Genomic DNA, 15,318 nt, shown 5'->3' with positions numbered 1-15,318 from the left:
GTGTGCACAAATGGAATGTTATAAATGAATTTATCGTTAAATTTACAAGTTAAGAACTATCGTCTGCCTTTAATGTAAATTACCATAAAATGTACCTATACAAGAATTCAGTTAGAATGTTTTTTAGTACATTTTTTTTTTGTCTTACTAATTTGTACATTATATTTCCAATATTTCCAAATTGTGTTAGAATTTTGAAATTATGCTCACGTCTATAAACTTTAGCTAACTGTAGAGTGAAAAAATCTATATACAAAACAAATTAATATTAAAACAGAATGAATGAAACATATTTTCATATTGGTTTGCTTAAAGTTTTAAACAAGCCTTTTTAACTTAATTCATATTATAATTGTTTATCATACTTGGAATGATTTCATATTCTGATTTCAGCGACTTTTAGTAATAAATTATCATTAAACAAATTTGATTATCGACAGTGGGGTAGTTTTCATTTTGGTTTTAAAACACATTGCTACATGATGTTTTACACCCGTTATACTAATATGTATCAGACATAATTTTGACGAGCTCTGATTATGTACAATGAGAGTTACGAGTGACTCACAGCTCGTCATTATCTCTGTACCGTGTGAGTAGCAAACCACTTCTCAGGTATTTCGTTTTATTTAAGGTTATGTAGAATTCAATATTTTAGAAAACGCTTACTTTCCTATGTAAAGAAACAGTCGACCGTGTTATCAACGTATGATTTGCATGGCACATGTGACTCTTATTTTTAAGAAAAAAAATATTAAAATTATTGTCAATAGAAATATGTGTAAAACATTATTTTAAATTTGGTAAAAATAAATATTTTGATGCCAAATGTTGTAACTGGTATTAGATAAAGAGATAAATAAACACTTATCAATTCAAAAATACAAAATAATCGATATAACATAAATAATTATAATAAAAAGGTAAGGTTAAAAAATGTTCATCTTGTTAAGTTTGGTGTTTAGCCTTTAAATCTAAAATTTTTTTTAAAAAAACGTGATATTCAAATTTTATATTTTATAAAAAATATTTAAAATGTATTATTAACTATCATTAAAACTATTAACTATTATATTATTATAAAAAAATTTCATGGAAATATTGGAATAAGAAATGCTGTAGCTAAAACGATTGTAAACAGTATTCAAGTTAATAGTTTACTATGGTGAATTATTTAAATTTTTAGATTTTGGTTATTACAACACAAAATGTTCAAAAAATTAAAGTCTGTAAATAACTTATGTTGAACCAAACTGCCTACATAGTTTATCATGTATATAAATTAATTTAATAACACTTTTCAGGAGATAAAGAATTATCTTTTATTAATTTAGTAACGTAAAAATGCAGCGATTACAATTTAGTACTCGTATTAATCATATTATTCATCTTTCCATAAAATACTAATCTAATATACTTATTAACTCTTCCATATAATTATAATATATTCTAATACGTTCGTGACACCTAACGTAGCTAAATACAATGAAATCAAATTTACCTGTCGAGATAGTAACTATTCTTGTGGTAGACGGTAACGTTGTTGTGGTTGTGGTAGTGGAGACGGTGGTTGTCGTGGATGTTGTTGGTGCAACGGTAGTAGTCGGCAATATTATCTCTGAAGCAAAACATAACGAATATATTATAATTACAGCGTACCTACGAATGTTGTACACATTCTATAAAAAGAATGAGAGGATGACCCATTTTTGCTGAAATAATTATTATTTAATTAGCTTCCTAGCTATGATATTATATTAAGTATCCAAGATAAATAATTATAATATGCAGTCTGCAGATATATTATACAGCAGATAATGACTTCTGACGTGATTAGAGCGCAAAGATAAAATCAAATGTTTAATAATTAAAAGAAATAAAAGACACGTAGAGTTTGATTGTTTAATATTCCGTCATTGGAGCACTACGTGCTACGTGATAGATTTATCTATAAGTCTTCTTTTCTATTTCCTCGTGGTTTCTTTGTCAGTGAACTAGGTTCAAAATACCCTATTGTTTATCATGGGTAAGTTTATATAACGTAAAATATATTGAAGTGGTAAAAATGGTAAAACAATAAAGGCATTGTTTTTCGTTTCAAATGTGCATCTTAATATAATTATATTATTATTGTACAGACTTCTTATCAACCTCGAAGATAGGTGATACATTCCATTTAAATATAATTTAGATAAAATTATTTAACCGCATAATGAGATATTGCATTTATAGTCAAAGTCTGTTTGGGAGCTTTGGAACGAAAACGATTTGATAGGTTTTAAAGCGCCCGGGGATAAATAATTGTGTTACAACTTAAAGCATGTGTAAAAACTTATCAGTTTCTACGATAAGCAATACAAGTATTATTTAAGTAAATTATGTGAAAATTCGTACGTGCATATTGCTGAATAAATATAATACCCAAAATAATTTCAGTGTCCCACTCATGACAAATCTGACAAAAAGTGCTGGTTACGACAATAATTTGAGAAAGATAAATTTTTATTTTATGCTAATGAGATACAAATTTCTATTAATTTTTTTTTTTAAATCCACATTGAATATAATATTTATAGTTGGTGTATACCTATATAAATAATATTTATTTGTTTGAAAACTACACAAACAACGTTTCATGAAAATAATTCTATTAACATTTATTTATTATACGTTGTTCAAAATGTATTAACGAACCAGCTATTTTAAATCTGAATACAATTATATAATCACAAACAAAATTTGTATGTACATAACGAAGGAACAAGTTTTTAATAACACGATGAATACTAAAAGATGATCGTTTTTGTAGTGTTATTAATTACACAAGACCGACAATTTATAATAATATTCCTCCGCGGAATGTATAACCTAATTTAAAAGTACAAAAGTATTTTTCATGATTCACCAAAATACGATTAATTTCTTTTAACAAACGGCAAATCAAACCACCAAGTTGTTCATTGCGTAATTTAATAATTTAAAATTAAGCTTAAATACGAAATTATGGCTGCTGAAAATGACTTGATAAAACGAAAATATTAACATTAGTTTAAGAGAAAGGAAACTAGTTGACATTTATTTTAAATTCAAAATGGACCAATTTCATTCCTACTAACCAGAATCAACCTCTGTTCAAAGATTTAAGTTAAGCAGTATAAACTTTAAATATACAACACAAAATAGCAGCAAAATAGCAATAACTTTATTGTTAGAATCGTAGCTTTAAAAGGGAATATGTTTTTAATAAGTAATCTAGTTATCATTATTGTGATTATTATTATTATTATTTATGTATATATAAATAAATATGATATCCATATGATATCATTCAATTACCAATACAACTACAAAGACCTTACATATTTCATATGAATCAAATAGTAGAAAAAGTAAACATTTTAATTTGTATTTATATGTATTGCGTTATACTAAATATGTACTTGGAAACTATACCATGACGATTGGTAACAAGTTTTTGAATTGAAAAATTACGTTTTGAAAAATCAAATTTGTGTGAACCTTATACATATATATAATTTACATATATTTATTTGACAAAAATATTTTTGGATAACATATTTTACTATCTTTTACTTAATTATAAACGTTAGGTTGAAATTAATCCATGTTTTTTATAAATCCAAAAAAAATATTTAAATGATTTTAAATGTATTATTAACATTTTTAATTTTTTACGATTATAAAACAATTACCATACATTTGTGATGGAATTCAGTTTGAATCGTTATATACATAATATATAGGATGTCTGTCAAAAGTATTATTATACTTTACTTACATCAATGATCAATAACATCAAGGATTTAAATAAGCTTTCAGTTTTCTATGTTTTAAACAATTATATGTAAAATACAACACTATGGGTTTAGTGTAGAATGATTTATGGTTTCCGGAAACTTTTATTTGACACTTTATTCCATTTGCACAACACTTTCACCGTCTTTCGTTTTTTTTTCTATTTTTCTTAAATTTTACACGAATGTTTTTCAGTGACGAAATATTATGTGTTCACTCATGATTTATGACCATAGTGAACAATTGTCCAAAATAATGTTCTTTGTCCTTTTAAATTTTGTCCATTTGAAAGTTTAGTTTATTTTTTATGTTATATAATGTATTTTTATATTTCTAGATACTTAAATATGAATATAATATGTTAAGGGTTCATTATCAAAAAAAAGAAATTTTAAGCGCGCCTATTATTAAGACAAAAAAAAACATACTACAACTTATAAATATATAAGGTGTGTCAAGAATATACTAAAAAATAATGTTTATTATACATGTTATCCATAATACAAACAATTTATTTAGGTAAATAAATTGTATTAAATTCTCAATAATTCTTGCTACGGTAATTTAACATAATATTGAGCAATTATTTAAAATATATAGTATAAACAATATAGTATAATAATTATATATATTACTTTAATAACCTTTATATTGCCCATTATAATAAAGGATAAGAATCTGTTGGTTGTTCATTGATGCAGTGTCATAAGTTAAACAATATAACAACATAAAATCAATATACTATAAAAAGACCCTATTTTTCACTTACCAATTACTTAAATGTCACAAGAAACTTTCATAACAAACTTAATTAATCATTGGTTTGAACCGTCAATTATTGTCATGTTTTGAAGGTTGGACACTTGCACTATAGGGTAATATCGTTAAGCAAAACATACTAAGCTCTTAGGGTTGAAGAATTATGAAAATATTTTGAAGTAATTATTTTGTCAAAATACTCAATAATAGATTAAGTAACTTCCGGATTAACTATAAAGCCACAAATGTGTATAAATAAAAATATAATAATGTAAAAAAATATAATGTCAATTATAGATTTAAGATCCAATTTAAGATAATTTTTCTATTAACCGTGTAGCCATAATAACTTAACACTCTTTTTACATTTCCATAAGAGTACTATTTAAAAATATATATAACATTAAAAAAATGTTTTAACTCAAAATGTTTAAAAACTATCGACTAAGTACCTAGCAACACAAAACAGGTTTTAAAACAGAAAACCGTATTAGAGGATAATCCGATACTATTAAGTTATAATAGTTATACATTTTCTTTAATACTATATATTTTATACTTATTATAAAAAAATATCATATTATAATTTCTTTTTCATTAAGGGTATGTTTTGAATTTCTTAAAAATTTGATGTTTATTATTAATCAGAGAAATAACATATGGTTTTTAGTGTTTCAAGTAAAATGTTGGTATTCATTGTAATATTAAATAAATTTGACTTCTGGGTACACATATTTTATAATTGAGTTATGTGAAATTTTGCTTAATGGCTACCTATACACGTATAAATATAGTCAGAAAATCGACCAATGATTTCTTTATCATAGAGTTCAGATAAATATGTTAATGTAGTACCACTAGGTTCAATAATTTCAAAGTGATAAACAAAAAAAAAAAAAACAAAAAATTGTAAAAACAACCTTCATAAATTTAAATCCTTGACAAGAGGCATGATTAAAACGGTAAAATGGATTTAATCCGGAGAGCATTTTGAAATAAATGCAGCTTAACAACTCAGCCCAGTAGATTCTAAAAATATCTATCGGAATTAGTGATTCGTCAATTACATCTTAGTATCCAAAACACAGTGTTTGAATATATTATTTCAACACTATATTTGATTTGCATTACATTATAAGCTACCTGGAATAAATATACATAACACAATATATGCATTATCATCAGCGATAAATGATGGCCAAATACAAAAAAAAATATATATATACGTATATATCGATATAATAAGTGATATGCAACGAACGTTCACAGCGTGTAAATAATAGTCCAACATTTACTCATCATAACTATAATACAGCAGCTATGGTTGTTATACATATTAGGTATTAGGTAATATATATTCCAAATTATAATGCACATAATAAGGTTAGGTTAGGATTTCTGAACTAGTACAGAAAACCATTTACAATTATGTGAAAATTTTTCAATTATTTTCAATGTACCTATGTCGTGTGGAACCTCAAAAAACCACACTGGTTTGCCACTATCACCGTTCACCAATATAACAAGAGTTCTATATTATGTAACTAGGGTAGTTATATCACTTATATCTGGTGGATACACATAATAATTATTATTATTTATATTATATTAATATTATTATCATGATGTGTAAAAGGTTATGCGAGAAGCGCACTACGCTAAATTTGAATTTATAACATAAACTACGGTCCTCGACACTTTTTTCTGCACCCGTGAACCATGAATGTGTTCTGCAGAGTGTGGATATTATGATAATGGTTCTGTCGTATGTGCATAATAGCACTACTGGCTTTGGTGAACGGTGGATATTACCAGCACCTGTGTGATAACGTCACCATGTGTCAGCCAGAGGGGTCACGCGTCATTTATCCCTGGACGAGAAATTTTAGAATAGACCCCCGCAAAAAAAATATTATTAAAAAAATAGTATAACTCAACCGAGACATTTTTATTTGTCGAAAAGCACTTTACCAAGGATAACAAACTGTTATCCCCTGTCTTAATAAATGGCTATATTTATAAAGATATATATACATATCCTTTACCTATATATACATAATATGTAAGATATATATATACTATATTTATATACAGGGTGTTTCACTGAGTATGTCCAGTGCTCACCCTATCTTTTTCTTTAATAATATAGTAAATTAAAATATTATTTTTGAAATTTTTTAGTACACTTAAGATCATATTTTAAAATTCTTGAGATTTTTTTAACTAAATGAGAAGTATTTTACGGATATATAAACTTATTCCCCCCTTTTTCAACTGTTAATTATACAGCGAATAATTTTTTTTTGGATAACCTAACGTATTATAATCACCATATATTCGAGTAAATTTTGAATTACATATTTAGCTTTGTTTTATGCTAATGGGTTTATAAACTATGGGAGCTATGTTGATATTAAGATTGTATTTATTAAATGGATTGTAAATGGCATATATATATATTTCATCAAAACTACCTAAGTAACTGACAAAAACTAAGGTATACCTAAAGTGGTTTTATTTAAAAAAATGTAAAATCATTTTTATTGGTTAACAAGCTTACTATGCATCAGTGGTAAAAGCATAATTTTAATATTTTTTTTTACTATATTTAATATTCTATTCACTATAAATGAATTCGTAAAATTAAACATATCTATTTTTCAAAAAATATTGTTTAACTTGAAAAAGTAATCCAATTTATTCTAAGTAAACATGTTTATTTATTCAAACATTTGTAGATTTTTAAAATCGAACAACTCAAAGTACAAAAATTTTTGTATCAGGCGTATTATAGTTAATTCACCTTGATAAATTGGTTTGAAATGATTTGTTCTAATAACTTGCATATAAATACGGTAATTGGTGACGAGTCTAGACAGACTTATGATAATTTACTACGCACACACTTGTACGACTCGAACGTAGACACCTATAAAATTGCATAAACTGAACATCTTAAAAATTGTCCATTTCTAACCTCCTCAATAGTATTTTTTAACAACATTAATAATTTTTACAAATGGACCATGTATAATAAATACTAGTGAAAATATTACGTCTATTTAATGTTTTAGAAGATTTGATTTAAAAGACTATTATCGTTAGTACAAACATTTAACTAACTAAGAAACTACTCGTTTAATCAACGTTTCAAAATGGTTCATTGAAATTTCCAAAAAATAAAAAATAAAAATATTTATTAAATAATTTTAAAGTAAAGAAGAGAGTTATCATATAAGCTAATATCATCATAGAACACACCTTAACTTGTACAAAAAATTTAAGAAATTGAAAAAAATGTCTGAGTATATTTAAAAATAAAAATAAATACTATTTGAATAAATTAATTGTTAAGGGAAAAAATGGAGGTGAGCATGCTTGATGAATCATTTTGTGTATATACTCGTATATAATAATATGTATATTTTTTATAAATATAAACTAAACGTGAATGCCGTGTAAATTCAAACTAAATGGTAATAATAATAATTGGTTAAATTTATTTCAATTAAATTAACAACATTGATATTTCAAAGTACTTAGGAAGCACGAAATGAGGAGCAGATTATAAAAATCGGATACAAATATACAAATTGTTAATTAGATCAATTTTGGATAACAGATCACCCTTTTAAATGAAAACTCACAATTGAAATTTCATAATATTATCCGTAATACAGGCTTAAAAATGTCTTCAGATTCTTTTGAAAGTAGTTTCATAAATAGCATGCTTAATGTTATTAGAGTACAACCACTTAATAATCAAAGAAACCAACTGATTTTCATAGTTATATTAATATTAATAATAATAATAATAATAATATTTAACAATGACATAATTTCTTCATGAATACCTGTGTACATCGGAGAAATTAGAAATGAAAGACCGAACGTACTTTCTAAGGAAAAAATAAATAATCTATGTAAACAAAATCTTTGTAATATAAACTCAGACAAAGGTTTAAAAAATATTATCTAAAACCTTTTAAAAAAAAAAAAGGTAACAAGAATGATTAAAAATTAAAACTAAATTAAATTAAATATAAATAACAGAAAATGAAATTATCCAATGTCTTTCAAATGAAGAGACGAAGCTGACTAAATCGCCTAAGAATAAGTCATACACAATACACACGTGACCATCTTATTAAAAAAGGCAACAAGATTAAGTCAAAAATGCACCTTTTTCACTTCAATCAAACACAAGAGGCTCGACAACAATTTTATATACCCAAGCACCTTAACGACGCACTGAACAACAACAAAGATCTCGTAAAATTATTTTTATTGTTTACGAAAGATATTAAATTATACAATTTACTATTTTAAGCATATACAATGCAAGTGAATGATTCTGTTGTCGATGCTTCAGATTTAATAATTAAAAAAAAATTAATTTAACTATATTTAAAAACATAAATTAATATTTTTTATTAATTATAATATATTTTAATGACATATTTTGTTTATGAATTTTTCTGTTCACTTAACTTATAATATCCTTTTTTTTCGTTTTATCGAGCACTGAATGAGGATCAATGGTGCCAGTACTTCTCCTCCGGCCCCCATCTTTTATTAATAATAAATAATAACTAATAAAATTACACAATTACATAGCTGTAATTGGCCAATCTCCCGTTTGATAGCTATTACAATAGGTACAATAATACTCAAGAGTTTGCATTCGGCTACATTTTTAAGAAACTTAACTACACAATCATTATAAGTTCACTGAATTCGGAGATGTTTCTGTGGCTTGACGACGTCGTTCTTCATCCTCATTTTAATTAAGGATATTTTCCACCATTCGATAAAAAAGTTTAAAAACTTCCTCTGATTCTTTAAAAACCACGTGCTTCTTGGTTGGATCCGGCAGCAAAGTCTCAAACACTGGACTGCAGATCATTTAGGACACGTCGATGAGACGACGACCTAGCCGGGAGGTTAGTGCTTCCAGGAATCCTTCCCAGTAGACGCACTGGAATAACGTGTGTTCGGTGGTGTTCGAGTCATCTGCACACTGCCAGCAACGCGCACTAACGGCCCTGCCCATACGATGGAGGTTCGACTGGAAACAACCATGGCCCGTGAGTGCCTGTGTCATCTGGAACGTCAGAGGCACCCACAGGGCGGTCCTTTCTAGCCATCTTCCCAAGTCAGCGATGACGCAACGCGTCTATGCCGCTTTCGTACTAACTTATAAGATCCTAATGGTCGAATTTAATCACTATAGAATGTTTTAAGTAAGTAAAATTTATAATTAATATAAAAATTAATAATATGACAAGATGTAAATATTTGTTGCGCCATAAATAATCGTAGTTGTAATTAATTAGATACTATTACTTTTAGTTTTTTATTACAAAATATAAATTTTTATACCTTTTTATATCTTTCTAGACTAATAGAAGTGTTAACTTCAAATTGTAATGCAGAGTGTATATAAAAAGATTTACTCTGAGTTGTAGAAAATGTATCCTGAAAACGTTTTTGAAAATTTCACATCACAAGCATGTATAATGTATATTATAGGTTCCTTATACAGCATTACATTATCAATTTTATTATATCTTATGAATTTTCAAGTCGTATCAAATATTATATGGTATACCTCTCAAGAATTAACTTTCATAAGTTCTGAATTTCAAACTAATGTAAAAAACATTTTATTTTCCGTCTTTGGGTTTCAATATACTGTGTATTGAATTCTGGTAATTCCGGTCCATCGTTATTTTTTTTTTTTACGACCAAATGATCAATAGAAATATACGATGGCCAATAAATGGTTTCGGACCATTTGCCAAAAAACCCCTATAGACGATTTGGCCCTCCTCGTTCTTGCACGCAACGACATTATTAGGCTCCTACCAGGTGTAGATTATTACCCGCTGCGAATATTGGAACTCATTATCGTTAAAAGCCCACCGTACTTTTTTGTTTATTTCTCACTGGAGTCCCAAAATCATTGTTATTATGTTTTCAAAAACACATTCCAAACCTTAATCGTCTGACCTTCATAACACCATTATAACTTTTGTTTGAAAACACATAAACATAGTTTTATCATATATGTACTTGTACCGATAATTACGTATTAAATTTATTATTATTGTCATTATTATTATTTTTTCATTCTGTCATAAGTCTATTTTGTTAAACATTACGTATTTATAGAAATAAACTATATGTAAACATAGCATTTATAGACAATGCACAAAATATTGTTCAACTATTATTTAATTTTACATGACAGTCAATTTTAAATCTTACAAACTAAAAATAGTTAATATCTTGAAATAGTCAATTATGTTTATAATATTTAAAATATTTAAGTGACAGAAAAATGGGAATTTTTACGCAAAAACAGTTTTCGACCAAATCGATTTTTTTATATGGTTGTAATTCAAAAACTAATCACTGTAAATACTTGAAATTTTCACTAAATGTTTATGTTAGTGTTATCTATATACAGTTTAATTTTCAAAAAATATTTCGTAGTTCAAAATTCATAAAATTGTTTGTATTTATATCTAAGGTTAAAAAATGCAACACTAAGTTTTCCATAAGTGTTGCTTCAAATAGCTATAGAGAAAATTTGAAGCGTCATTATAGGAAAAATGTTTTGAGCGTTTGAGTTTTAAATTTTTATTAAATCGCTTAATGATAACGATTTATCCTCAAACCAGGTATATGAATATCTATAATACAAGGTATTATGAATTATGATAACTACATGCAATGTTTTTGGAAAAATTGATTAACCATTCCTTATTCAAAAAGTGTCCTAATTAAAAAATAAAATATTTGTTTCAAAATAGAATATATGGCAATATTCAAATAATTATATTAATATATCCTAGACTGACAAATCATCTCCGTTCAGAATCGTTTTTCGTATACAATGATACCTATCATTGCATTCAAAACTAACCTACCGTAGTCAGAGGTCCCCCCCCTAACCTAATGTACAGCAGAGTGACATCCACTTACCTACTTTTTTATCCTTGGATATCAGATATAATAACCACGACGAAAATTCTCTACTTTCTGAAAGTTTTTGTCGTAATGATGTCAATCCTTTTTATTTTTTTTTCTAAATTTATAGGTAATTCGTTGAATAAAAATCGTTAGTAAAATATAAACCAAGTATGTCGATGTACATACATTATATTTTATATCATAATAGTTACTGTACAGTGAGTACCTTATAGGTACCCTAATAGTTACGAAATGTATAACAGCCTATGACAGTATAGAAGACCAATTAATGAGTAATTACGCTACCATGATGGGACTATCACCGATGTTTTCAATCTTAACCCCATCGTGTGAATACCTGAAAGAGTGGAGCCGAGAGAGTGGGAGAATTTACGGAATAATAGGACATTTAAGCAATATGGACGACGTGCGTCATCAGGATTATATATATTTTTTCGCTTGAGTATTTCAATGTTTTACTTATAGTAACTTAACATCTTTAAGTATAGTAATTAATACATTGTTTTTATGAAATTATAAGCTGCACATCATCAGTTTTAATCACTCGATGTATATTTTTAAATATAAATAACTTTAGTGGTTCGTAAATGAACGAACTGCGAGTACAAAACAACGGAATGTACAAGGTTTAGATGGGCAAAATGTGTTTCCAAATATACGAGTATATAATTATAATTACACTGTTACGGCGTTGCAGTCGTTTTTTTACTTAGCTCGAGCGTTACGAGTTTGGCACTGGATCAAGAAAAAAACGGTCGTTTTTTACCAAGTCGAAATGTAATTAATTTTACGGTAATCACGCTATTGACATAAATAAAATACGGGTTAAACCGTATACCAACCAGGTATAGAGAATAATAAACGACCACCAAAGTGTGTGGGTACTGTATAGGACCTATTAAAACTTGTATCATAGTTTTGTGGTTAAAAAAAATAAAAAAAACTTTGGGTGAGACAAATCACGCGGCCATCGTATATAGGACATAGCAGTACATATATACATTAACATGTTTTGCGTACGTTTAACGAGCCATTTCCTAGAGCATTGCATCAGGAATGTATTAATAAAATACCACGTTGGACATGAAACTCGGGTGTAAGCGTAACTAGTACCTAAGCAGGACTCGTTATAGTTGTAGAGGGATTAGTTTATACTGATACACGCGTTCAATAAAAAAAAATTAAGTAATAATTATGTTTTTTTTAGTGAAAAAATAAAATTGGAATATTGTGTGACGAACTTTACCCATTATCGGCACTGACAGAAATTTCACTTCCAAAAACATAATTTTTTTTAAAATCATATTTGCTCCCCTCCCCCACTCAATTTCTAACTTTCTAACGCGTATTTTGTAATAATAACAAATATTTAACATTTAAAATCTTTGTATATGTTTTGTGAACATTTTTCGTCCATCATATTAAGATAGAAATCATGATACAATAGAAATAAAAAAGCTTAGTGCTATCATAAGTGGTTGTTAATTATTATTTTTATTTTTTTTCATTTAAAGCCTCAATAACAACGACTGCTTACATTTTAAAGATACAATATTAAACTATAAATTATTTAAATTGTTACATTATGGTATGTTTGAGAGTATTATACAAGGAATAAAAGTTTAGAAAACCAAAAAAAAAGACTTTATAAGTGTATAAGGTTATAAATTGTATGATGTTTCTGCAGTTTTCAAAGCTGGGTCTAAATGCTTCATATAGGTGATCCAGTTTATTTATAGATGTTTGGGTATCGGGCTAGTTACGGCAGTGTAGGATAATGTGTTTTACGGTTAGATCTTCCCCGCAGGTTAAGGCATGGTCAGGATCATCATGTTTCATGAGGAAACTATAATTAAGCCACGCGTGTCCAATTCTTAGTCTATTGATTATAACTTCATGACGTCTTTTAGTGAAGAGTACTGGCCAAGAGTTAATAGAAAATTTGATTTTGTTCAGTTTTGTCTGTGACAATTTTCCAACGTAGTTGTCACTGTTGCAGTATAAGATAATATGTAACTCCTTTGATGTCACTCAGAGAGCAAATTTGCACTAAGGAAGCTTCAGGGGAGTTTATGACTCTTTTAATTATTATTACACCATAGGATTTAATAAATTAAACTAAATAAATGAATTTGAATTTTATTATAATCCATTTTTTTAATCGATATCTATAATATTATTTCATTAGATTTATCATATAATAACTGAAAACATGAAGAGAAATTTTTTTAAACTTATATCAATAATTATTATTGTAGCATACTTCATATTATTTTAGCTTATTAAGTACATAAATTGTCAGTTGTTCCTGTTACACTCTGTATTTCTATTACCATTTATTTTATAATATAATATATGTTTTGTATATTATAAAATCAATACGCTCTATACTGATGGCACTATAATATTATGCACCTTATTTCGAGTGATTACATGGGTAGTTCACATACCAATACAGTGAGGTGTTAATTATTATTGGCATATCATAATCTTTTTTAATTCAGCACCTATAATAGTTTTAGTATCGTATTTATAATAGGTGTAATGTTTATTATTATGATGGTACTATAACCACAAAATACTTATAACTAATATCATGCAATAATGATCACAGATATTTTAATATAGAGAACCAAATGTAGAAATGTTATTAAAATCAATTAGGTACCTGTGTTGATTATAATATTATGATGATACATATTGTAAATATAAACAACAAAAAGGTTCGAAATAAGTAATGTGCGGAGCATAACTTTACTATATTATTATTATTTTATCATAAAAACATGCAGCTCTTTTAGATAGTTATTAAATCAGACCGCAAAATAATATTAAATAACGTGATACAATGAAGATATTAACAAGACTGCAAAAAATTCGTCCACACACAATATACGAATTATACAAAGCAGAACAATTTTTCAATTATTTTTTGTTTTAACAAATCAATCAAAATTCGTTTTATTTTCGAAGGCCATTGAATTCTTGTTTTTTTACAATATGTGATAGTGTACATTGTAGGTACACTATCAAATTCACTTTAACTATTAAATCATTTTTCTCTCAGTAATATTTTTTATTAAATACGTTTAAATTTTACGTTAAAAAATATGCTAATTTCTACAAAACAATTTTGATGTTAAATAAATTATAATATCTAGTAAATTATTGAACTTACTGTGTACTCGTACTGAACTATTCGCGTGTCCCATTGAATTTGTTGCTAAACATCTATACGTCCCCAGATCATTTTTATCCAAATTCTGAATATTGAGATACATATTTACTTTGTAGTTGGTTTTAACTTCTTCTATAAAGTACTTTGGCCTATAAAATAATAAAAAATAACCATAACATTAATAATGATGCAAAATATGATTAATTAATTAGGTCTGTTTTCGAAATAATATAATTATAAAACGAAGTTATGAGTGTTATGACTTATGACTACATTATTAATATAGCTGGTCGTCTATTGGATGTCACATTGGTTTTGTATTGTCAAGTAAAGGAGTAAATATTAGTTAGTTAATGTTACTGGAGCACTACCGATATTGTGGAGTGATAATATTATACATTACCTACGTGATAGTTATGTGACTTTAAGTTATGACTTAAGTTAGACTTTAGTTATGTTATTTAAGCTGTTAAACGTTGTCGCCTAACTCTGATATTATGATTTATTGGTGACTGATAAATACCAAGTTAGATTATGCTCTAATGCACTTCTTAATTATATCGAGT

General features: G+C 26.9%; 1 protein-coding gene across 5 annotated transcripts in view; it reads right to left on the bottom strand.

The window, feature by feature from the left end:
• Positions 1-15,318, bottom strand: part of LOC107167252 (neurotrimin-like) — a 227,858-nt gene that overhangs the window by 9,230 nt on the left and 203,310 nt on the right. For all 5 annotated transcript variants that reach the window (XM_089227447.1, XM_089227446.1, XM_089227445.1 and 2 more), the window contains 2 exons: positions 14,753-14,901; positions 1,502-1,618 (listed from right to left, as the gene is read on the bottom strand). In XM_089227447.1, coding sequence (XP_089083573.1) covers positions 1,502-1,618; positions 14,753-14,901 — 266 coding nt within the window. The remainder of the gene's footprint in view (positions 1-1,501; positions 1,619-14,752; positions 14,902-15,318) is intronic.

Source organism: Diuraphis noxia, unplaced genomic scaffold, assembly GCF_037042655.1.
Source record: "Diuraphis noxia isolate RWA-SAM2 unplaced genomic scaffold, SU_Dnox_SAM2 contig0004, whole genome shotgun sequence".
NCBI classification, from domain to species: domain Eukaryota; kingdom Metazoa; phylum Arthropoda; class Insecta; order Hemiptera; family Aphididae; genus Diuraphis; species Diuraphis noxia.
This window is presented reverse-complemented; position numbering and strand designations above follow the sequence as displayed.